Source organism: Anopheles nili, chromosome 2, assembly GCF_943737925.1.
Source record: "Anopheles nili chromosome 2, idAnoNiliSN_F5_01, whole genome shotgun sequence".
In the NCBI taxonomy this organism is placed as follows: domain Eukaryota; kingdom Metazoa; phylum Arthropoda; class Insecta; order Diptera; family Culicidae; genus Anopheles; species Anopheles nili.
In genome coordinates this window covers 20,305,128-20,331,314 of record NC_071291.1, presented here as the reverse complement: position 1 = coordinate 20,331,314, position 26,187 = coordinate 20,305,128, and the positions used below count along the sequence as shown (strand labels likewise).

At 47.0% G+C, this 26,187-nt stretch overlaps 3 protein-coding genes across 3 annotated transcripts in view; 2 read left to right on the top strand and 1 right to left on the bottom strand.

The window, feature by feature from the left end:
- LOC128731619 (uncharacterized) overlaps window positions 1-17,390 on the bottom strand; it is a 189,689-nt gene extending 172,299 nt beyond the window's left edge. The window contains exon 1 of the mRNA XM_053824755.1: window positions 16,460-17,390. The gene's annotated coding sequence lies outside the window, so the exon portion shown is untranslated. The remainder of the gene's footprint in view (window positions 1-16,459) is intronic.
- Window positions 17,391-23,837: 6,447 nt separating this feature from the next.
- LOC128731517 (transcription initiation factor IIA subunit 2) lies at window positions 23,838-24,654 on the top strand. The gene is made up of 3 exons (XM_053824643.1): window positions 23,838-24,019; window positions 24,106-24,340; window positions 24,412-24,654. Exons 1-3 carry the CDS (start codon window positions 23,948-23,950, stop codon window positions 24,441-24,443), a joined length of 339 nt encoding a protein of 112 aa, XP_053680618.1. The 5' UTR covers window positions 23,838-23,947; the 3' UTR covers window positions 24,444-24,654.
- A 313-nt stretch (window positions 24,655-24,967) lies between these two features.
- Window positions 24,968-26,171, top strand: LOC128720062 (carbohydrate sulfotransferase 11). Its single transcript, XM_053813708.1, has 3 exons — window positions 24,968-25,261; window positions 25,334-25,591; window positions 25,654-26,171. Exons 1-3 carry the CDS (start codon window positions 24,968-24,970, stop codon window positions 26,089-26,091), a joined length of 990 nt encoding a protein of 329 aa, XP_053669683.1. The 3' UTR covers window positions 26,092-26,171.
- Window positions 26,172-26,187: the final 16 nt, after the last annotated feature.

Below are 26,187 nucleotides of genomic sequence, written 5' to 3'. Positions count from 1 at the left end.
CGTGCCGTCGTGGACGGTCTTCACCGCTCGAGCGGTGAAAATCGCCAAATCGGGCGCTGCCAAGCCATGCAGGAATGAATGGGTCGGGTTTTCGGTTCGGAGTTACCCCCGGTTTACCGGATCTTGCCGGACTTGATTACAACTTTTGTCCTCGCTCAAGAGCGTAAGCCGAGCACTCGAAACGTGATCAAGAGCAAAGTTCAACAAACCAGTGGACCAGTGCGGGTGTCACCGGGCGAAGACTCCTGAAGTAATGTCCTGGAGAAGCTCCTGAAAGGGAACCGAACGAGGACGCAACCGATTCACTCGCGCTCGGAGGAAAATTTGTGATTTATTTTCCCTCAGCTTGTACCGTACTGGGCTGTTTATTGATCGGTGTGCTTGGAATCAGATCGCACGTCACATCCGTCCTACCCTACCCAAAATCGATGCCATCCTTGCGGAGCTATTTCCTATGAACGTCATTCTGTTAGCGCATCTCATCTCGTTGACGCCAAGAGCGCACCATCGTAAGCAAGTAAATCATTATTTTCTTTTCACAATCTGTCGCTGGTTTCCGCGCCAATACGCGCAACAATACCAGTGGCTCGATGATTTTTCTGCTCTTAAGTGAAACGCGATACTTTCTCCATCAACCAGCTAAATGGAAATGATTTAAAGCGATCGCGAGGGTTTTCCTTCAGCTAGTGAACAGGACGGAGAGAAACGTACATTCAAACGAGGACATTTTTAATAGCACATAGCTCCGGATGCGCTTCAGCGACGCTAATTTTAAACGGATCCATCGGTACGCCAAGTGCGTCACGTAGATTCGTCCACTTACGGGTGCGAGTATTCTCCTTTGTTCGCACAACCAGCTCCAGATTACAGCGACGGTTGGAACGGGTTGTGAAATTTATTGCCCTTTTCACGCCACTGAATCACAGCTCTGCTTACGTACAATGTGCCGTTTTTTTTTACATTTCTGCTCGTATGCGAAAAAAGCAAAAGAAAGCAAAGCGTAGAAGATTTTTTTGGAGAAGATTTAATGCGATCCACCATATTATAATTGTTTTTTTTTCGTACGCCTTACAATAGTGCTTTCATCGCGTTGTAAAATGTCTCCTGAAAATTGCTGTTCGTACGTGAATGATGTGAGCATGCATTTTCTTCGCAATTACTAGCGAGAAACGTACTTTATCCTATCGTTAATGCTCATAAGCGCATTAGCACATGATGTTTGGAACCGCTTGAGAATGTTCGCATGTAAGTTGCCTTTGCTGGGAAAATCAGTTATCTGAGAAACCGAGATACTTTTGGCACACGGTACACGGTTGCCTGGCAACCGAACCGGTCCTGTTGTCTCGCTACCATGATCCATGGTTTACTCTCACGATAAAGCCATAAAATCGCGATGAAAATAAAATCCCAAACCGAGAAAGACGAGCGTAAGTGCGAAAACATTTTTCTCCACCCTTCGTCAGCCCGATCCTGAGACGAAAGAGGGAAACGTTTCTTCTCTCGGACGCGAACGAATTGCGCTAATTAACTAATGGCGACAATTTTCATAATTGAAATTTAAAACCCTACCCCGGAGGCAACACTGCATACCGGCTCCTGGCAGCTGCATCCTGCCTCGTGGCCATTTCCTGATGCGTTGCTCCTTCTTGTCCCTTGGAGCTCACCGAATGGCAGCCCTTTTGGCACCTTGCGAGCGAGCTCGATTCCATGAATTTCGTTTTTATCGCGAATTACGTTTTTTTTTGCTTAACTTTGCAAAACTTCACTCGCGCAAGATTTCTACCGGCTTAAACGGTCGTATCTCTGTCCATTTTTTCCGTTCCTGTCAAGCCCTTGTCCTTTTTTTTATTTGTTTTTGTTTCCTTTCTATTCTGCTTTGCAATCGCTCTCTCTTTCTCTCTTTATCTCTCTCTCTTTGCCTACCTTTTTGTTCAGTGATCAACAACACGAAGAAAATCAAGTCAGCCGTTGGGCAGCTGAAAAGGGACCGATAATGCTGCAAAAGCTGCAATCGTAAAACATGCCCGAAGCCCGGAAAGTTTATGCACATCGCTGCTGCCGAAAACAGCAGCACCGGCTGCAGCGTGGGGAAAAACTTTCACAATCCATTTTAGCATAACGAACTGCCACGGTGCAAGCAAGGGGCACCAGCAAACCAATGCCCACGAAAGGATTCACCTATAGTTGAAGGCGAACCCTAACCGAGGCGGCCAGTTGGCCAGTTCAAAGCGAGCAAGAGGACGAACGAAAAGAGCGAAAACAATGGAGCTTTCCTCGGCCAGTTTTCCACTCCTCCTTGCTAGGTGATTTGCTCGAAGATGCCGGTGGCGCGAGTTGGCCGAGATTTGGTCACCGCTGCCTCTACGGCCGAGGGAACGGCATAAGCGGGCAGGCCCGGACACTTTGCAATATTGAAAACAGACCAGGCGCCACCGCTTATGGCGCCACGGGTGTGAGGGTCACCATTATGGCCCCCCATTTCCAATAGCTTCGCACTGCACCCGGTGTCGCCGCAGGGAAAGAGAGACGCGCGAAACTTGCTAATTAATAAAACAGCTCCGTACTCAGCTCGGAGCTTCACTTTTCTGTTTCCCAAAACGGTGCTCCTTTGGCGTAGTGCTGTTGTTCAATTTACTAAGAAGCTTCGCGAGTAAATCCGAACCCGATATCCATGCGCTAGTTCTCATGCGAAAAGTTTTTGTGCTAAAAATTAAGTTTCCACGAAAAGTTGCGCGTGAAGTCTATTCTCGACAGCAGCGCACTGCAAAGTAATTAATAAAATGGGCTGCATGTAATCGGCTGGATATTTTATCAAAAAAGTTGCACGCGAGATGTGAGAAAATCTCTAAGGTGATGCATTAAGCGTTAGATTGTCGTTGTACCAAGACGATTTCTTATAATTTGATTTAATGCTCATTTTTTTTTCTCATTCCTGTGGTGCATGGACAACTGCTTTTCTTTTAAAATTTACTAATTTCTTCAAACCCGCAGTAGAGAAACATCTTAAGCATTAAAAAACATCTTAATTTGCCAACAATTGTGATCAATAAATGAAAACCCAACACCATCCGTTGTCGTTATCCAATGTTGTTATTGTTTAAAAAAAGGAATTTTTATTTAATTCACTTTTAATAATTTGTTGGCCTGTTAGATTAGAGTATGTCAACATCAGTCAGTGGGAATTAAAAACTTTGCGTTCACATCCAACCATATTGGATTCGATTATTGCTGGCAGTGCAAAGCTCAAGAGCACCGAATCACTTTGATGATATATGATTAACACTCGCGTTCATCATAATAAACATCACGTGTTCACATAAGTAAAACGCAAATAGGAAAAAACTCGCTAAAGTGAAACTATTCTAGCATTCGCAAACCCCCAAAAGAGGGCTCTTTTCATTGAACACTTTTTGAAATGATACCGCGTGTGTGTGCAAAAGCCGAACAGGAAAGTAATCGGTTCGCTCCTGTTTGCCAACCGTTTACTGAACCCCAAGCCGATTCTGAAGCACGTAGCACGGTTGAACATCGGGACGAATCTCCCGTTCCCAAGGGATGAACCGCCAATCAAACCGCGCAACCAGACACACCGAAACTGCCGGCCGTTTAGGGACGCATACATCAGCTCACTTCTGACCGTTTCTGGCAACATCTGGCGGTCAGATCGCGCTGGCACATCGATCCGGACGCACTCACAAACCCTCCTCCGCAGCACATTCGTGTGGTGTAACGAAGCATCCCTTCCAACTCACTGGCACACACGTGGACGGGACGCGCGCTTTTCCGAACCGAAATCTAAACCGAATCGAAATCCAAACCCAACTACGGAAGGCAAACAGAACACAAAAAAAGGCCTCCAGTGAACGGCGATGGAGAGAGAGTGAAAAAAAAACCATTCATCCAGCGCATCATCGTAAAGTGTCACTAAACCGCATGGGACAGAGCGCGAACGGAAGCGAAAAAAAAGAAGCGAAAAAAAAACGAAAACAAACCCCCACAATCGAAAGCAAAACACACAGATGAAAAACTTGTCATTCCAACCAGATGGCATCCATCGGCATCCTGCGCTCGGCTCGCTTCCGACAGTTAGTTGGGGTGCATTGGTGGTGCATTATTTTTTTTTTGTTTGTGTCGTTTTCCTCCTCAACTCTTCTCGTTATCCCCTCGTCTTCCCCTCGCATCCATATATGGCGCGATTTTATGCAAATGTGGAGCATACAACCCCCGAAGCCAGGCAACACTGCATACCCTGGCGCCTGCAACGTCCCGAATTGATAACAACGGGAAGAAGAACGATGAGAGAATCTGACAGACAGAGAGAGACAGAGAGAGAGAGAGATTCACATACGCGTTTGTCGCTACTATTTCTGGCCCAAGTCCATCACAAACGTGGAGCTCTGGGGCAACTCCCACATCGTAATGCATTATTTGACAGAACGGGCGAGGTTTGATCCTCCCAAAAGCGCGACAAAGGCGCACCTTCAGCTGACGAAGTCGTCTGGAACGTTCCGAAAATCCGATATGACACTGCCGCTAGCTGGCCCGCTAGATGTCAATGACCGACGAGGGTTTTATCTTCTGCTTTCCCGAACACACGCTAGCACTCCCTAGACTCGTCCCTAGACCAGGCGTGCTTTATGGTAAATTACGCAAAACGCCCTGGGAAAGCTGGGGAGCGGAAAGACAGAGCTTATTAAATTCCATTAAGCAATTTCGACGGCTTCCGCCATTTATCATTCTCGCGGCGTCACTTGCTTTTTTTTCTATTCCATCGCTCGTTTCTTCAACAAACGGTGCTTTCGCGAGCCCCAAAACACCAAAAGGCGCCAGGCCCTTCGGCTCGAGGTCACCCTCCGCTGTGGCGGAAATGCCGGGCGTACACCCCACCGAAATTGAATATTCGCTGCTTTTATGCCTTCTTGCCGGAAAGGGTGAAAAAAGGACACACCCAGCGTTCAGCGTGGTGAAAGCGAAAGGCGCCACAGGGTGACACGCGGAAATGTGACGTGTGAGTTGCAATTACCGCAAAAGCGGGAAGACCTCGACCGCAAATGGGGCGGAAGTTCACCAAACTAAAGGGAGGGAGGGGGGTTTGTGTTGGTGGACGGGTGGGGGTGAAAAGTTATACCGTTTGGAGAAAATTTGAGCGAGCGTGTGCGAAGCGGGGAATTTAATTTTGAGCCAATAAAATTATAATTAAAAATCAGGACACAGTGCAACCGGGACTGATTCATTCGCCGGTTTCTTTTACTCTACCACATACGCAATCAAAGCTTAACTGTTCCTTGCTGAAAGAACTGCTAACCAAAACCCGTAAGATGGCACCTTTAAAATCACAAAACTACTGGACTTTCCATCGCGTTTCTGCCGAACGATTAGCACTCCTTGAAGCGTTGCTCGAGTTCTAGCCTCAAGTTCGAACGTCTCAAAAAAAAAGCTTGATAAACCCGCTGTCTAAACAGCTCACACACCCGTTCGCTGGTCCTTTTCAAACCACTCTCGGACGGATCGCACGCTACTCGAACGTTAAAACGTAATTAACAGGCGCAGCGAACAAAGGCGAACTCGTGCTAAGAAACGTCGCATCGACGAACCGCCAGTCGCCTACCATTGCCATGGAGGTTGTGGGTAGCCACGCAATTTTCAATAAAAAAAACACCCCCGGGGGAAAAATGTTTATTTAATTATCGTGCACGTAGTCGGGCACTTCCCGTGCATCGAGAAAATCATTTGGTGCGTGCGTTTCCGGAAAACTCGATTGCTCCAGAGCTGAGTTTGTACGCTCCATCGAGCAGTCAATCATCGGAAATTCTTCGAAGCCGCACCAGCTGTGTGGTTGTATTTTTCATCACCTTCAACTTCGATCAAGCTAAACATTCACCATCATAAACCACAACGTCGTGCAAACCGATCCAACAGCATGAGCTTGGACTCTACTGGACACGAGGCGTAAACCAAACCAAGAACGAAAGCACAATAGAAAACAAAATTGTTTCCCCGCCGACACGAGCCAGTCTTCCTGGGAGGGGATTAAAAAGTTTCTTTCGGCGTTAATTAAAATTTATTCCTTCCCGACGCCAATGACACTCGCGTGGCGAAGTGAGGTACGTATAATTTCACCGCCATCAGTGTTAGGCGGGGCGTTCGAGTGGACACGCATCGGAAGGAGAGAGAGAGAGAGAGAGAGAGAGAATACGACAAAATGAGAAAGAGAGAGAGAAGAAAGAAACAAGCCACGAAGGTCGCCGGGAAAGTGAAAAAGGACGGCATAATCCTACTGTTGCGGGTCAACTTTCGACCCTTGCGGCGGTTTTCGCAACACTTGGGTTTTATGCTCGGTTAAATGGTTTTCACATCTCTTCACTACGGGTCAGCGGATGCAAATGGGACGACCACGGTGAAGGTATTCGGTTCACGGAGACATAGCTCCCGGGGGCCTCACCTGAGCACGCAGATCCTAAATTGAAAATTGTTGTAATAGAATTTGATGGAAAAATGTCAGTGTTTTTTTTTTGTTTATTTTTCGTCATTCATTTTTAAAGGTATTCCGAAACGATCGCCTCGCATCACAGCCAAGCAAAAGAATGCGGCTTTTGGTTCACACTCACGAGAGGCTGGAAATTTGCTAGATAAATTTTGTAAACCCTACACGGTTTGTCAAATGATTTGAATCTACATCTAACAATCAACAACGTTTGAACTGTTTCTAAATAAACGCACAATGAAATGGAAAACATACGACATACAAAGTATACACAGAGCGAGCAATGCGTTTCTGTAGGGATATTTTAGTAAAAATTAAAAAAAATCACCAACATAGATGCATGGCATGCTTTTCGTGGATAATATAATTTACTTAAACACGGCTCATTTGCTAATTCTGCAAAAGCAAAGAACCGCTCGGTTAGGGGTTGTTTCAAATTGATTCCACCCCATCCGAACCGAAGCATTTAAATTAGTTAGATTAGTCAATGCGCCTGCTTATTTCGCACAATTGAATAATTAAGGATTTTTCTAGCCCTCCAGCACTGTTTGTCGGTTGTTTTTTGTGGTTCGCGTAACGCAACAGCTTACTGCGAATGGCTGCGTTAATTGAGCTGCATTGTGGCACGCGTGTAAACGAAAGGTTCGAGTTGTGGAATTACCCGTAGTAGCATACTTTGGCACGTGTAATTTTGCAGCTCATACGATAGGCTCTCGAAATCATACACACACACATACGCGCCATACAACAAACGCCATCTAAACACAGCTCGCTTTTAACTGGTGTAAAAATTCAACGCAAATGCACAGCACGGCCATCACCAGGCTACTTAAGCGCTTTAAATTAAAATCCCCACCCTCGGAGGGTGGAATGGATTGTGGTGTGAAAATCATTCAAACCCTCCCCACCCCCCACCACCCCAACACCACCCGCTGCAACTCACACACGCGTGTTCATTGGCCGTATTAAATTATGATCGTTAATGCTATCAAATATCGCCCCTAAATGATCGGCAAACACCCCCTTTACAGTGCTTCGGATACCTTTTACCGACCCAGTGGTGGTGGTGGTGCGAAAGCGTTTTAGGTTTTGGTTTCATTTTGTTTTCCTTTCGTTCCCTCAAACCCCCTGCTCCACGGCTCCTCTTGTGCTTTGATAGAATGGAAAAGCACCGGACTGGTGAACGGAGGGAATATTTATAAAACAAAACCCACGCCCCACCCAGGCGCCCGGACGGATGATGCATTTATTCATTTGCGGACACGCTCGAGGCCCGCATGTGAGCGTGTGTGATGAACAAAAAAAAAACAACAAAAAAACGCCTGACCGGACCCAATATGGCGGCATCAGGACGCATCGGTTTTCCGTTCCACCCCCGGAGGGGGGGGGGTTTGCGCCCGAACGGGGGCACGTTTCGGTGGATTGATCAGTGATGTTTGTTTGTGTTACCACTTTTAATTGAAACCATTTGTAGTGTTTGGTGTCGGCTTTGAGCCTGTGGTGCATTTTGATGCCCACCCGGTCCGTCCCGAGGTGGTGCAAGTCCAAAGGGGAGAGCCATGGCTGGGAAAGCCAAAGGCGCACCGTTCCCTTCGCCAAGGGTAGGTATTACGCGTGTTTTCATTATTTTAATACGATTATAATAATTCCACTCATGTAAAAATGGCCGCACGTTTCGTTTACCGGCGCGTTTTGGGAGAGTAATTCGATTGCGTGTTGTGGAGGTCCACTCGGTGCTTTCCTACCTGGACGAAAAGGATCATGTGAAGCCCCAATAAGCCCGCACCGAGTAGGTGGTGCTTGTGGCGTGAAATGTTAATGCCCAAGCCCGCCTCTCGAAGAGCTTCGAAACACAACTCTCGCAGTTAGATCGGTTTTGCTTTTTTTTGCACTAAAAAAAACCAGCAAAAACAGCAACATCACAAACACAAAGCTCTCCCTAACTCCTAAGCCTTATATCCGTTTCAGCTGCTGGCCGGACAGAATTTGCGATGTTTTCGCTGCGTTGCTACGGCGCATTTCTTTTCCCCCCTCTTTGTGCGCAAAATAATTGAGCCCTGTTGTGATAATGTTGCTAATAATTTGCGATCAAAACGGTGCGCCGCTTCAATGCGCTCCATTTTTGCAAATGCGAGATTCGTGGCACAAAATAAAGGGGGGTGGTCAAAAAAATATACATACATCAAATAAACAACCACACCCCGGTTGGGGTTTCCGTTTCGCCAGAACACCCGCCAGAGGCCAGAGTGCAAACAACGTTGCGTGAATTAACGCGATATCTTTTTTTTTTGTTTGTTTCCTTGCTCCCCCGTGCACCTACACGTCGTCGGCGGAGGAAAATTAATGAAATTCAAACGATGAATATTGACCAAAACGAATGCAGCCATATTTGGATGGGTGGTTTTTTTGTTTCCTTCTCTTCTTTTTCGGTTTCGCTGGCTTTCGTTTGTTCTGCCTCCGTTTGCTGGTGTTGACGTCCTCGTACGCTTTGATAGATTTTGAGCGAACTCCAAGAGGAAAAGGCGTGGGGGTTTTGGTTATGTTTCGTGAAACAGAATGAATTGTTTTTTTGTTTTGGCCCAAAAACAGGCAAGTGGCATTTTTGTGCCTTACTTGTGCTGAAGGGCAACTTCGGTTGCTACAAAATGCCCAAACACAAGGGCCAGTTAAATGGTTCCGTCGAATACAACCTACCGCAAGCAACGCGGCACCGGACAACTGGAGCGAGGGTTTGTAATTAACACGTTAATGCCTGGGGAGTAATGACGTGCGTAAGCAAGGAAGCCTCATCAAACCGCATACGTTTATTTCTGGTAGGTACCCCGGAATCATATTTATGCTACTTGAAAACATGATTTTCATTTAGCTGACACAAACAGATACACTTTGGTTGAATACCCAAAAAAAAAAAGATATAACATCCTGGAACTTCAGCATTTGTTTCATAAAGTGAGTCTAATTTCGACAACCTCACGTAAGCATGAGAAGGTATAGATCTAGGCCAGTAATAATCACAGATATCTGTTTACTCAAGCTTCAAGTCAATGCGAGCTGCCTAGCAGTTTTAATTGAATTTAGGACGTACATTATTTCACTGAACTAAACAGGCAAATATCTAGGGACCGAAATTTATCCTTGTATTGGATCTAAACTTCAGGGAAACACTAACTAAGCTTCTATGTAAATAAACACCGCATTGGCACTGTTTGTTGCAACGATTGCAATACCACTTGGAAACATTTGGTACGCCCAAGAGCTATGATGGATGATGAGAAGAAGAGTATGATGTCGAAAAGCAGAAAAGCCTCTTAGGAGGTTCTTAGAAATGAGATATGTTCAGTAGAACTTTTTTGAATGCATTCGTAGAAACTTCCCGTACGCATTAAACTAGATTCCGTAAGGTCGTTTCGAGAGTTAGATAAAAGAGAACTTTCCACCATCAGGTGTGGAATAGCAGCCATTGATGATGAGTTCGGTTTGAATTTGCGGTTTACATATCTCCAGGTTTGCTTAACAAGCGTTTGCGAACCTCGACCCTGCTAGTTGAGCAACAATCTCTCGCCAACCCAAAGCCCATTGCTACGAACCCTTGACGCAGAGTGCCAGATCGTGTCACGTATGGTGCCACAAAATCAATTTCCATTCGACAATGTCCCACCGATCTAGGGCAGGAATCCCTACCGTAACGCCATTTCCTTCGCGCGGCGAGTGAATCTCGCACAAGGGAATTGCTCTGATAAACTGAAAGCATGCGCTCGATTTGGGTTTCACTTTGTCAAGAACACACACACACACAAAAGCTCACTGCAAATAAAAACAAATCTTCTGACCTCTTCTCCCGTTCGCTGGGGGTCTTCGGCGCTATCCAACCGAAAGACAGAGGACACACTCCGGAACCAGCCGGACCCGATGTTAATACATCACGGTGCATTTCTTCATCGAAGTCCACCGCCCACACGCAGGGTTTCGCCGGTTCCGGTTCAATCATCGTGGGTGGCGTCCAATCAAAGCATTCCTTCCGCTCTGGCAGCTGCCATCCTTGCTACCAGCGTCCGGGCAGCTTCGTACGCTGTTGCTCCCACTGTTACGGGGCGAAAACATAAAAGAAGCGACACGTCCCAGGACACGTCCCTGGAAAAGCACATCCGTCGGAATGCGAGCTGCCGTTTATCGCCCAGCCCACCGTTGTTGCCTTCGATGCGAGCGAACGAGCGAGCGAGCGGACGAATCGATACAGATTTTCAATATGCATTCCTCGCCCAACTGTGGTACGGTCGCCGCGGTGGCTTGGAAGCGTTCCGAAGATGCGCCGGGAGAGAAATCACACTCGAAACCGGCGGGACCGATTGGCAGAGCGTGGGCGAAAAAGGCGGTTGATAAATATTCCACTCGCCACTCGGCGGCGGTGGTGGCAATCGGCAGCAAGACAGAACCGACAGGACGCGCGGGAAAAGCTAATTTTACAACGTGGAAAATCAGTGAAAAATGTCCCACCGGGAGATCGGTAAGGGTGCACGGAAAGCGAACGACAACGGCAGCACGCTTTCGCCGGAGCCCAACAAACCCCCAAAGCAAGGCCCGGAATCTTCGGGCCACCGACAGGACACCTCCCGAGCGAGAGCGAAACAGCTGGAGCTGGATGGAGTTCGTTACCGTTCCCCGGGATGGCATGCTCGGGTGGGACATTCGAGTGGGTGGGAATTTTCAATGTCCATCGATGAATAAAATATAAACCGTGTACCGGACAGCACGAATATAAATGGCTACATAAATAGAGCTGCCCCCTGTTCGAGCTGTTCGAGAAAAGGAGCAGTGGAGAAGGTCCCACCGGACCGGTTGACGCTTTTCCGCTGGAGCAAGAATTTCCACCGATGCCAACGACGAGAACCGGTCCTTGGCAAACCCATGCAAAGTGCCTTTCACTTTGCCATGCTTTACGCTTTCTTTTTACTGCCATTTTGTTTCTTTTGTTTTACGCTCGCCTTCCGCCTTTTGCCCGCTTGCGAAAGGGCCACTTTGAAGGATACGAAACAACCACTTTGCGCCGGTCCCCTAGGAAGGGCTTCCGTCGAAGAACGAGCTCACAATCGGGTCGTCCCGTCCCAATCGTCACCGGACCAAGTGCCAGTGTTTGCGATTTAGACTGATGGTGAATTGATTGTACTCTCTCGTGAGGTGCGCTCCGGCTCGTTTTGCATGCCAGTTCCGGTTAACCCCCGAGGGGACGCTTGCTGACAATCACATCCCAAAACGATCCATTAGGCATAATCCGACGCCATTAATAGCGACGGCGTGCGCGCCATGTGCGCGTTCCGGCGAGTATGGCATCCCCAAGCATCCCCTTAGCAGCAGAAGGAAAAGGGCTCACCTTTTTGGCGTTTAATTGAATTCGGTCCCCACCAGCTCGGTGGCATCCGATCCGCCAAGCCACGGGTGGCAGTAAATTATGAATGAACCCGACTGTCGGCACTCACCGACCGACCCCGTCCGGTCCTTGCGCTTCATTCGGCTGGTGCGTTCGCAGGAAAACCCCCACGTTCCGTTCCGGGTGGACGCAAACCGCACACATATTTCATAAATAATCAGAGCAGTGTTTGCCCGTGGCCCTAGCCGTGTGGGTCTGATGTCTCTCTTTCGCTTCGAAACCCCGGGTCCCGGGTTGCGTGTTGGAGGCTGAAGGGCGTTTGGGGTTTCCAGTTTTTTTTTCTGTTCGTTTTTGCGTTTCCCTTTTTCATCCGACACCCTTTGCGTGTGCTGTGTATTTTAGCATAAACGTTGTTGCGTCCGTTTCTCGACGAGTTCGGTTTCACTTTCCTTTTCCACCCGAGACCGACTTGTCGCGCTCTGGCACAACCTCGGCGTGCCGGTACGCCGCTCGCAATAATAATCATACCCGAGGGAATTAGATGCCGGAGGCGCACATGATGCAGCCCTTGTTGGCTTGTGGCGGGCACAAACGGCAACGAGCAAAAAAATGCCGCCAAAACTTGAACCGTCGAGAGCCCCACGTCCTGAATGTTGCCGTTTCATGCCACACCACGGACAAAAAGCGATCCCTTGTTTGTTCGAACCGATACGGAAGCGCCCTTGTCGTGAGGTTTGCAGGGGGAGCTATAAATTTCAGCCAGTTCCTCCATTTGATTCGCCTTTGGTTGCCCTTTTGCTCTCTCTCTCTCTATTTTTTTTTTTGTTTTTTGAAAGGCACGCCTCAAGTGAGGCCGGAGATCGGGAAGATTTATCTTTTAATCGATCTGCGTACGTTAATATCATCCGGCAATCAGGCAGCGCGCAGGAAAAACGAGCCCTTTCAGCTACCGCAGTGATGCATTGCGATTTAGCGGCCTCGAACCGGGCTGATAGTGCCGCTCCAGCTCCAGGGCGGTCCATCTACTCGGTATTCCGGAGAACGCTGTGTCCTCATTCTCCGGACCGATGCGCCCTCGGATGTTTGCGATTTGTTTTGCAAATGCTTCTATTATTTTTTTTTGTAGCACCACTACATGAGCAGATATCATAATAAATGGCTTTGAAGTTGCGCAAAGACAAAAAAAAACCCCAATCAAACGGTTTCGGATACCGTTTTGTTCTAATTCAAAATGGAGCAAATTTTTGCTGCTCGCTTACCGGCGGGAGAATATCTCGATCTGCTCGTCCTGCGTGAAACAACACAAAAAAACAATCAGCCCCATTCATTCGGTGTGTGCCGATTCGGTGGAAACGAAAGCCATTTGCCAGCGGTCCGTAAATACTCGCTGCAAGTCCGGCAAACAAACCGTCAATCTCGTGGTACGCATTATGCGCTCTCGGCAAGCCGTGGGCCGATCCAAACCGGCAACAGACGCAGCGTCAAGACCTATCCAGCACCGACCCGGACAGGGATTTATGCGCCTTGACGTGATCATCCACCCGGCCGGCTCGTTAAACGGGAGCTTATCGTGAAGCATAAGTCCGTAGGTTTTATTGCGAATATACGCAACCCAACAGAGAGTTTGAGTTGCTGTTTGCTTGAAAGTTCAATAAAAACAAGTAAGTACGTGAATCATTATCAGCGGAGAGACGTTATGGTAATGTCACGACCATCAGTGTAATTTGGATTGCTTTTTCGTGTATTTCTTTTTCTCCATATTTCATACACCCTGTAAATGGAGGCGCCTGGTGTTTGCATGTTTTTTATATATTAACTGCCAGCTTGTCAAAGTACATTAAATTATATGCCAATCACCAAAGATATTATTGCTTGAGCCGCAACTCTGGTGCGTTATTAATACTCGAAATGTAATGAATGCCACGTGGAGTAAAAGTAACGTATTAAAATATAACGCACGAATAATGCTCCTTTGCGTAAACGCAACGTGTGGGCTGCGGCCCCTTTTTTCGTCACTCCAATTGCCGTTGACTACCGTGCAGTTGAAAAACTTTCCACCAGAATTACGCATGCAGATAGTTTCACGAAATGACTTCGATTTCGTTGAAAACCCACCCGAAACGGCCCATCCCCCGTCCCGTTCCAGCCATTGTTCTTTTGTTCAGACGAATATTTTGCAACCGTAATATGCGGTTTGGATGTTTCCCTTTCCAGCGAGTGTGAAAAGGGAGACAAGCCTGGCGAGTGGTGGAAAAAAAACGAAGCAACATCACAGTACGGTGGAATTTTCATATTAAAAAGTTACGAAACGGAAACTGCTGCGATGATGGGCTTCCGTGGGTGACCACTGGCACTCGGCGTTATGGCGAGAATCTCAGCGCAAGAGCCGGAACACGAATCTCGTTGGCGCTTGTTTTTTTTTTTGTGTTTTATTTTTCTGTCCATGCTCCTCTGGCTAGGGTAAACCAGCGGGTTCGGAACAGAGCGCGCCTTTCACTGTCGAAAATGGTGCAACTCATTAAGAGGCCTGCTAGGCCAGTCAGTCGTACTTTAACTACAAACTGCTACTGCATGTAACCCACTACGGATGCTCCGTTCCGCACAGCAAACGCGTCACTTGCAATTTATTTCATGTTTCGTGTTGGCATCGCTAACAAACACACACACGCGCGCGCGCTCGTCCTCGCAAAAACAAAACCCGGAATGAAAAATGAGCGAAACAGCGCAAAACCCAACGAAAAACGCCAACATCTCGCGTCTTGCGCCGCGTCAGGGAGTTTACTTGATCTCCGGCAACGCAACCGAACTTGATCCAACCAAGCCGAGGCCACTTCCGCACAATAAATCGCTTCATGCGGAGTTAAACAGGCAAACGCAAAAAAAAGAAATTGCACTCACTCACACAAACGCACACGTACAGCAAGCTAATATCATCAGCGTGATTTTTATCAAAGCGAAAAGGCACCCTACCTCCTCCGGGGGATGCCTATCACACGCTGGCACGACCGGCGGCGGCAATCTTCATTAGAGATTTATTACATTCACGAGAAGGCTCCTCCTCTTCAAAGAAGCTGCCGGGTGCGGCGGTCCCGCTGTCTCGGGCGGAGTGGGCAGCCTGTTCGCGGGAAGGCTCAGCAGCAACAACGATGCTGAGACAACGACAACAGCAACAGCAACGAAAAGAAAAAGGGACACCGCGAAAAGGGCATGCCGAATTGCCCGCGTGGAAGCGAACTCGCGCCAAAAAACCCAACGCTAGCGTCGACCAGGTTCCGGTGGGTTTCACCCGGAACATGGGCCACGACACGGCCGGGTCCAGCGAAAAAGGATAACGGTTCGTTGTTTTGCATTTTTTGTCCTTCACCCGGCACGACGACATGTAATAAAAATGTAAACAGAGCGTCCCGGTTTGGGTCCCACCGGAATGCTATTCTATGATTTAGTTCGGGCTCGTTAAAAAGACATATTTATACACACGGGTGGGGTTAGGTTTTTTTTTCTGTTCTCCCCACAGGTAGCGGAAGCCGCTCGCGCCCGAAAGTGTCACATGCAGGCGTGTAAGTGGGGAGGCAATCGCTGGCCCACAAAACAGAACCAAAAAAAAGGGTCTGACTCGAGCGTGCAAACTAGTCTTCATAAAGCCAGCAATCGAATGTGCAGGATCACGGTGCAGTAAAAATGGGCGCTTTATGATGTATGCTTGCCGGTAAGTAAGGACCTCCCGGTAGGGCGTACGCGAAGAACGAGGCCAGAGAAGATATCATCATGTAGTTGGATTATTATCGTCCGCCAGGACTTCCGGCGTAAACTGTGTGGAAAACGTCGCATGTTGTTTACTCTTTAGGGAACGAGAACGGGAAGAGTCCGTAGATAAAATGAAATACGTTAACGAATCATTTCAGAGGGTCAGAATACAAGCAATCGAAACTGTTGTTCCGTTTGGTCGTTGCTCTTTCTGGTTCTGAACAAAACCGAACCATTTTGCTACTTACATTATTTGATTTCCCTAGCATCTATTCTATTCATTGGCATTTTTACACCAGTTTACACATATATTTGTTAATCTGTAAAGGTTTAATTCTGGCCAAATTATTTATTAGATAAATCATAAAACCCTCTAAAATTATAATTATATGCATACTCAGGTAGTTGCATAGCTATTTCTAGCATTTTTTTTGCGCCATAAACGTTCAAATTTTTGATTATGTATCAAAGAAGATATATTTAAGAAAACTTCTTAGCTCATTTTGTGCCAAATCCAAAAACCAAGCGTTAAATATAGCGATTTCAATGCGAACCAGCGCCAGACCCATCAAGGCCCAGTACACGCCAACGGACACGGTAATGAAAATGTATCATATTTCATCGCCCGCAAAACCGGCAGCCGCAATTCCGTACCGCTCTCACGTACGGCCACGGAATATCCCTGCAGTATGCCGTGCTTGGCATTCGCATCCGCAGCCGATGAATGCTCGCGATAATTATCAATCAATTTTTCATTATTCACCATTTGGCAAGCCCTTCGGGGCCAGCGCGCGCCCGTTTTTAGTGTGGACTTTTTATATTAGCTTACTCAGAAAAGCGCCGCACGCCCGCCCGTCCGTCCTTACCTGTGAATTTCCACGCGTCCGTTTACTCCACCCGATTTTCCCCCCAAAACCGGATGCTTCCGCTTCCGCCTGGCACTGATGGAGGGCGGAAATAATGCGCGCCCGGTACCGAAATTGCCCGTTTTAATGACTAGCCGATGAGGTCATTCCTCTGCAGTTTGGGGGCGCGTTTGTGTGTTTCCTTTTGTACCGTACGATTCAAAGGCTGCATCTGCACGCAGGTCACTGCATCGGTGCATTTAAATACCACCGCACACCACACGTCTGCTGCTCTCTTACCTTCGCCCTTGCACTTCGGAATTTTGATCCGTTCTCTTATGCCAATTTATTATATTATACCTTCTTTCTTTTTTTTTATTTGCTGGCGCAATTCCTGGATTCCACTTGGCAGGAAAACTCACATGCACTCACACACGCACACCAAGCACACGACGGTAGGACGCGCACAGTTCACTTGCGGAAAATTTGTGGACTGTGTTTTTCTGTGTTCACTTGCACCTCGTAATGGATTTCACACCACCCCGTTTGTGCCGCGATTGGCAAAAACCCGAGCAACGCGAAACGAGCAACGTGTGACCGCCGAAAATCCGATCGAAGGCGTAGCGCAGCGATTTACCATAAATCTACATTAAAATGTATAATTTAAACGCGCCCACCCGCCATCACCACGCGACCATCGCACGGGGGAAAAACAGTGCTGAATAATTAAGGATTATTTATCGCGAATCCGGCAAACTGGCCTCACCGGGGCGTTCGGAACCACCGGGAGCTGCTCAATCCACTTTTTCACGCGCCAACTAAGCCTACCTGACCGTGGCACCGTTTGTGGCTGCCATTGCCGTATCACACCGCCGGACCGGCCAACAGCACGCGCGCCCGACCGATCGTACGATCGTCCGAGGATCAGATCTCCTTAGTGACCGTGGCTCGTGACACCCCTTTCACCAGCTTCACTTTCAGCACACCCGGCGGGACGCGTGTCCGTTTCGAAACAGGGAGTTTGTAGTGCGGATTGCTTTGCGCAGAGATGCCAACCGGCGTAGGGAAGCGCGCGCGCTCGAAATCACACTGCACGCTGGTGGAAATCGGAAAAACCGCCACGGAGGACCGACTCGAGTCGTTACCCGAGCCGCGAGAGTCAGAGAGCGAACCGCGTGAAAATGCTCTCCGAAGTCCGAAACGCGGCACCCGAACATGACGCACGAAGGCGTGCTTCGGTTTCCCGGGGGTCCATTCGGATGCTGATCCCGTGGGAGAGCCGCTCGGCTTTTGCCCGAACGCGAGATGAGCTGGAGCGAAGTTGGCCGAACTGTTATCGCACCCAAACCGAGCCATTTTCCACGGCTGGAGGGATGGGGCCAGATCCCGAAAAAGGAAAATTGTGTATTTATTTTCCCATCCGCATCGGTGCTGGTTTGCAAGAAACGAACGCATCATTGAAATATTGCAACCAGGGAGAAGCTGTTTTGATAGTGGCGATGGGGCTCCGTTTGTCTCTCCATTTACGCCCGATTGCGTGTGCTTTGGGAATGTGGTGGGCCGATGATGGGGCGTCTGTTTCAAGGCAAACTAAGGCAACTGTACGCTTGTGTGGATGCATTTTGATCGATTTGTTCCGATTCGAAGAAACCGTACTTTACATCCACTCGAATGGGGCGTGAATTCTTGCCGGTGTTTTTTCCCGGTCAATATTTATGCGCTTTATCGACAAAGATTAAAAAAAAATACCATTTTTGAAGACGTAATTACATTGCATAAATTGAGGGGTTTTAGTTTGTTACAGAAAAAATGTTAGTTTTAATAGATTCGCTGGCAAATACCTGTTTAAATATGCTTAACGATATGCTTAAATTCTCTCTATGCATTCGAAAACTATACTGCTTGAGTTGCATACAGCAAAATCAAAGTTGCACAGTATTTCACTAGAATATGTCGACACATTTTTATAGTTTATAAGGATAAGTTTTCATCAAACGATTGACTCACAATTGATACATATTTTAATTGATATGCTTCACCGCTCACATCCAGAGTGCAAAAAGTGAATTTCATCGATGCAGCATTCATCAATCAATTCATTCGCTCACATCCCATCGATTCTATTTAGTGTTTTTACAAAACTTATCTTCGAGCTGCAATATTGGGTGGTATTATTGTAAGCATTTCCATACACCAGCTGCACGTTTGTTACACGATACGATTTTCGGATCATTTTCATCAACCCTGAAATACAATTTTTCCTTGCTATGCGCTCAAACGAAGTGAATTTTCGGCTCGATCCCGAACCAACAGCACAGAGCGTGAAGGCAATTATGGAACGACTCCCGATGAATGCGAAAAACCAATCTCAATAATCGATCATCGCCAGTACCGGCGGAAAAGCACCCAAGCAGCAGCCCTGGCAGAACCGCAGTCAGCTTAACCGGTAAGCGCTGCAGTGAGATAAATGCCGTCATAAAAACAAAGTCAAACATCAAACACATTAAAAGCAAATCGCTACACGTATCCTGCCAGCCGGCTTCCGAACGCGGTCGGCCACGACGGATTTTCCGTCCGCTTTTCCCGTCTCGTTTCCACGCCCGCACGCGTACCTCGTTACGCGTAACACCTGTTTTTCCGATCGCGGCCACGAAGTGCGGTGCTCCGTTTAACGACCCACCCTGCGCCATAACTCATCGCACTGCGATCCGTCTCCTCCAGGCGGCTGAATATAGTAGCTCGCTTTCTGGCGCAGTTAATTCGTATAGTTTTTCCCTGCGCCTGCGACGTGGGTTTTGTTTGAGGGACAAAACCCTCGGCCTTGCCGGGCGGACTGGGCGGACCGGGAATCTGCCGCGGTGACAAATGACAAACAAAAATTAAAGAAATGATTTATATCATCTGGCAGCCGGGCCGTGCCGATGGTTCGAAACTAAATTTATCATCCCTCGCTTCGGAGCCTTCGGTTGACCACCGCGCACGCGGTAATAAGATGGATCACTGCAACCCCGGTGCGATCTTCGTCCCGGGCGTCTAACGGGCGATCCGTCACGTCTTGAAAGGGAGAGAGGAAGAAGCAAAAAAAACGACAAAAACCTCCTGCTTCGGGGTCGGATCGACCGCAATCCGGCGTGCCGCGCCCTACGGGGGCCCGGCTGTCAAACTCGGGAAGCCAAACAATCGATCGCTTAAGTAGTTTGTAATTAAGAAAAACAAATCTAAACACCAGGGGTGGGCACGCGGGCGAACGACGGGCGGGTGCACAAAACCCCGACACCCAATAATAACAGCGCCCGGAATGATGGCTGTTTATTTTAAGTCGAATTTCACGAAGGGAAAGGGACGAACCGCTAGCAGGGTTGGGCTCGTAGGGCGGATTTTCCACCGTCTGTCGCTTGCTCTCACACGTTCGCACTGGAAATGATGCTTCTCGTTCAAACACACTGCCAGCGCGCCTATTGAGCGCGTTGTTCCGCCGTCCGTGACGCTGGAAAATGATAGGAAAATCATACCATCGTGCCACGCTGCGCGTCCGTTACCGTTGCCGGGAATATTTTCAGCAAGGTGAGCGATGTACCAGAAATTCCAACGTCTATTTGTACCCATTTGAGGACCTGGGAAAATTTTCCTCCATTACTTTAAAATTTCAATTAAAAGTTACCACCGTTGGGTGGTTAATCCTGAAAACGATAGCTGCTCGTTACTTCAAAACGATGCTCGACTGCACTTGAACCACATGTCACATTTCAATTCGCTTCCCAAGAACGAATGGCGGTAAAAAATTAACCCCATCGCGTGAAAACCCCTGCCAACCGATCGGGGGAAAAGGGAAAAATGAAGACAACCCTGCCCAACGGCCACCACGACTCCCACCCCACAGTAAGTGAAATTGAACGGAATATTCAATTATATTTATCTTTCGTCACTTGCGCCCGATATTCGGTGTGGCAAGCGTCGGGCTGGAAACTGAGACGACGGCGGACGGCGTAAGCGCCCGTTAATGGGGACGAATGGTCGGAAAATGTCCCGCCCAACCGATCGCAACCCTTGCTTTCTTTGTTGTTTTGTTTTACGAGCACCATGCACCGATGCTTCGACCATCGCCCGTACGTATTTCATAAAACAAACACCACAAAACCGCCGGAACCAGCTGCATCCACACGCCACCCGAAACGGGCGCAATGCAGCGTCGGGTTAACCGAATGGAAAAGACCAAAAGGAAACCGTTCGACCTTCAAATCGCATCCCTCCGGCCAGCGAGGGACCGTCGAGAGTGTCGAGCGAGTGTCCAGACGTGGTGTGCATTAGGGCGTGTGATTAAAAACCAGCTTCATTACGCACCTGTCGCCGCGAGTGAGTTTTTATTTTAATGAGTCCATTTCCCGATAAAACGAAAACACACACACACACATTTCAAACGCGACTCGCGTGGTGTCTAACGTTTTCCCGCCAATCCAAGCAAGCTGTGGAAACGAGAACGTTCCAGGTGGGCCAATATTAAATTGAAGAATTAATTACTTCAGTGCAGCGAAGGTTCGTCGTGTTTGGAGCGTGTTATGCTTTATTTTATTAGCGCCGCCGTGAAATGACGGCATAAGCAGCGACAGCGTCCTTTCTGCTCGCTGATTAAGGCTCTTCTGGGATGCTTCACCTTCCTTTCGTAGCACGCGAACGACATCAAGCGGCATCAACATCTCGTGGCTTTGTCTCCCATAGCCCTCCAGACGGGCGCGTGGGTCGCTTCCTCGTTCGTTGCCTTGTTTGATTATTTATTTTTATGTATTTCTGTGTGCTTTGTTTGCTCTGAGCCACCATATACACCCTCGTCTTCGCGACACGATTACGATTGACGGTTTTTTTTCCGACCCACCGTGACAACGGCAATGGCCGTCACCCGTCACGAGCGGAAAAACGATACGTGGCGTTCGATTGATGAATAATTGAAAGCAAATCCTAGCCATCCGACCGGCTCCCCTTACTGGGTACGCCCATTGGCAAACTTTCCCGGCAGGGAGGCTGAATTCGGGATTTGCTGGAAGCTGGAAGGAAGAGCAAAAAAATGTCTCAAAATTACTCGCGCCCCTCCTAGGGGTGGCGCTTCCTTCCAGGACACCCACACCCGCAACATCCATTTCAATTAAAATGAAAATAACGACCAACAACAGACACCACCACCCTCCTCCAGAACCACCACGGATTTGGAAGAAAAGAATGAGGAAGCAAAAAAAACCGGCTGGATTTTCAATTTTCCCCAACCCCCCGGGCCACCCTCGCTCGATGTACCCCCGGGCGGGCGTAACTTTGTGCGCATTGTTTGGGGAAGGTATTTTTCGGAAGGAAACCTCTAACCACCACAGATCAGGACGCCGATCGTCACCCCAATCGACAAGCGACTCGTTTCCTTCTGTCAACGTCATTAATTTCATCGAACCGTGTGATCGCGTACCGTGGGTACCGTGGCCGCCACAACCACCGGAGCCCCAGGAGCCGAAGTTGACATTTATGGGCTAAAATAAACATCCATCCGAGGGCGCCCCGACAAAAGACGCCAGCTAAGGCGCGCGAAGGTAAACCAAACACGTGGAGGCCACCGTTCGAACACGCGATTTGTTTGCGCCATCTGCGCCCGGTCCCTGGGCACTCGTCGGCGGGTCGGTTCGGTCCATTATTGTCGGTGCGGTCGAAATTCGAAGCATTTCTCTCGATGCTCTCGCCTGGCTCCGTTTATTTTTAATCACTCCCAAATATTCACTCCGGTTTACCTTCCCCGGTGACAACAATCGCGGTCACAGTCACACGCACGGATTTTCCGGCCTCGGAGATAGGTATTTGTTATGCGGTTGAAAATGAACTTCTGCCCGTTAATGGACTGGACCGTGCTGGTCTGCAATGCGTGCTGGCAAACGGAGCTGGCAAACAATCATTACCGGCGGGTCCCCGAGCTCCCGTGCTCCCTGTTCCCCCGAGGCCAACGAGGGTGGGCGCGTGATCGGAAAGCGATAGAAAGTATCCGATTACCGGTTCGGAGGCCTCCTGCTGGCCCGCTTGTCGAGGCTGTTTGTTCTTCGGCAAAGGCGGTGTTTATGATTTGGCAAATAAAAAGGGAAGAGGAACAGTTTGAGTTTTAAAATCGTCAATATTGTCCATCCTGGAATGGGTGAAACCCGACGCCACGGTGCACCCGTTGGGATGGATCGATGGTATAATACCACCGAAGCATCAGGGCAAAGCTCGTCTTAGCTATCTTTTGAGCCCAAGTTGGGCGTATCTGCTAGCGGATCAATTGTACGGGCTCATTTTAAACATCACTGGCTATATCAAGCAAAACAATCGAAGCAAGTGCAATTGAAATCTGCAAGTATCATTCTGTCCGAACGGTGTACTATCAGTGAAATTTTAGCTCTTGAGCTGAGGGACATTTTCTTCCATCATAAAATAGAAAGTAGTAATGGTGCTTCTTTTAAGAATGGATATGAAGACTATGAGTTGAAATGAAGCCCATCTAATTGGAAGAGAACCCATTGCTTAAAATCCAATCTATCTTAATTGATATCGTATTTGCTCATTTATTTCTACTTCTTCTTCTTCTTTGTGAAATGGGATGTAGCCTTCTATATTTGAATTCTCCAAAGAGTCACTTCTAATATATTCAAAGGTTGACCACTCCTTTATAGGCTCGACTATCTAGAGTCATATGAGTCATATTACAGTGAAATGCACCAGATACCACCGTCCACTTCGAGAAGCAACGATTGTATGGTTTGCTCATTTAGAAATAAAGTTTTTTTGGCTAAATGGCATGTAAAAATTTCATCACTGCTCAAAACATTCGTAACAGCTGAAATTTAAAAAAAATGTAGCATTTCAAATTTTTAAAACAGTGGATTTATTTTTGTATATTTTTTTTCGTATCATAATAGCAACGATATGCTTTGCGAACATGCTCCACCACGCTGTGTTAAATATTTGTCTTAAATGGTGAAATAAAACGAATAACTTAATTTCTTTCGGCATATATTCTGAATGGCTGGGAACACATTGAATATTTTCAAATGTATTTCAATAATTAACTCAAATAAGGATCTCAAATAGAATCTCAAATATTCAACTTTCTCGAATTTCACAAATTCAAATTTTGAAAGCATCATTTGACGTTTGAGCTGTCAAAATAATTGCTCCGATACGATGGTATGAGTATATGACCGATTGTTTTGGAGAGTATGTTTTGTTGCAGCACAGAACGAGGACTTACTTTACTTGAGCAACATACCTGGCTTACCTTGTTTTCTTAAATTTATTTATTAAGGTAAGCATCTAACAACGGGTACATTCTTTAACACATTGCTGAAGATTAACTGATTTTTGTTAGCACAGTTAACTCATTCTCGCCATAGCTACAAGTGAGGAAGAATAGGAAGAACATCCGATTGCCCTGGTTAGCGAATTTTATCTTCCATTTAAAGTTCCCGACAACACAGAAATTTATCGCGTTTACCTGCTCAACCAACCATGTCATACCAACTGTATCGTAATACTACACTCGGCAACACACTTCAGGAAAGCCTAGATGAACTAATTCAGGTGAGCATTTTAAAAGGAAAACAGCATTACCCATATGGTCAATTTCCATTTTGAGCAACTTGGCATTCTATCATTTCTTCTTGCAGTACGGTCAAATAACACCGCAACTTGCGATAAGAGTTTTGGTGCAGTTTGATAAGTCGATCAATTCTGCACTTTCCAATCGGGTTAAATCCCGCGTCACCTTCAAAGCGGCTAAACTCAACACCTATCGCTTCTGTGACAACGTGTGGACGCTAATGTTAAACGATGTCGAGTTTCGAGAAGTGCATGAGTTTGCACGTGTAGACAAGGTCAAGATCGTCGCCTGTGATGGCAAAAGTAAGTGCATTGCATTTCTCTGCACAGGGGCTACTGCTAATGTTATTGCGTCGATTTTTTTATGCTTTCAGATGTAAGCGCAGGAGATGAACCAAGCCGATAAACGTGACACACCTCTATCTTCTAGTGCGTTACATCTTCGTAAATGCCATGTCAGTCGGAGGACGAATGTTGAAGCAGTTTTTTCCCCATTTTAGTTTCTAAGCGTACTTGCATTATCAATGGACAGAATACGATTTAATAGTAGATGTCGTCGAACAATTCAAACACAAAATAAATAAATCATTGTAAATTGACAAAAAACTTGTTCTTCAAATCGAGTCTCGTCAGTTAAGTCAAATAAAACAAACCTGAAGATTCCGAAAATAGACAATGGATTTCTTGCTTTCTTTTTCGCACTCCCAGTGTTTACGCTATTCTGGAACATGACGTTTTGTTTATGACAAGAAAACGTAAACAGCCCACTTGAGCAGGAACATGTGTAGGCACAATATTAAAAGGTGAGCAAAAGTATTTGTTTGCAATAGACCTATTCCAATTTCTATGCCTTGCCAATGCGCTCCGTAACTGTTAGAATAAGTGCCAAGTTCAGTGAAACTCCATGCGCGGTTGTAAAACCAACCCAATATGTGCGTCACGTGGAAAATTGTAGTGTTCGTTCCTCTACTAAGCTCGGTTCTGCACGCTCTGGAATCCATATCAGATGAGAGCAGCAACTCTATTTTAACGTCACAATATAATGAACACGAATATGAGCTAACGCAGGCGCACAATTTCTACCGCCAAGATGTTCTCCAGAAGTCGTGCCAATATAGCATCAAGGAGGACGTGTTGGAACGGTTAGCAAAGCTCGATCAAATACCCACCGATCATCTTCTAATTGATCATGAGCACAAATTTCTGTACTGCTACGTACCGAAGGTATTTACTGACATGAAATATGGCATAGTCGATGCGAAAATTACAATTGCGTTAATCATTTACTATCCATAGGTTGCCTGCACCAATTGGAAAAGAGTGCTGATGATAATGGTAGGCAAATGGAACGGGACGGATCCATTGCAAATTCCTGCTGACTTGGCACATTCGTCCGGAATGTTTGAAACGTTTCAGTCGCTTGCGGACGAAGAAAAAATAGCCGTCCTCTCGGATTACAATCGCTTTATTTTAGTTCGCCACCCGTTCGAACGGCTTTTGTCGGCGTTCCGGAACAAGCTGGAAGCAAACTCAAAAAGCGCCAAATATTTCCAGGTAATAATGTTGGTAAATATACGCTGCATTTGTGTTGCCTGACTTTTTTAAACTTTTTTCAGACACGTATTGGAAGGACAATCATAAAATCATTCCGATTACATGCTACGAATGAATCACTAAACAGTGCGGACGATGTTACATTTAACGAATTCGTACAGTATTTACTAACTCCTGAGTTGAGCAAAAGTGTAAATATGTCGTTCAACGAACACTGGGAGCCTGTTTCGAATCTTTGTCATCCCTGTTTAGTTCGTTACAACATCATAGGCAAATACGAAACCCTAGCCGACGATTCCTCTCTAGCTCTGCACCTTGCAGGAGTTGATGGTCTGAACTTTCCGACGGTTTACAAGTCGGCAAGTACGCGAGATCGATTAAAGCATTATTTTAACAACATTCCTTCAGAAACGTTGAAACGATTGTATTTACTGTATGAGGAAGATTTTAGGAATTTTGATTATAGCTTAGAAGAAATTTTCGGTTATGAGCTCGTATAACGGTAGAAGGAATATTCTGATCAGATATTTACGGCTATTGTGTTTTAGTACTAACATTTTGGGTGCTGGTGTACTTACGAGCAATGAAACAGGGAT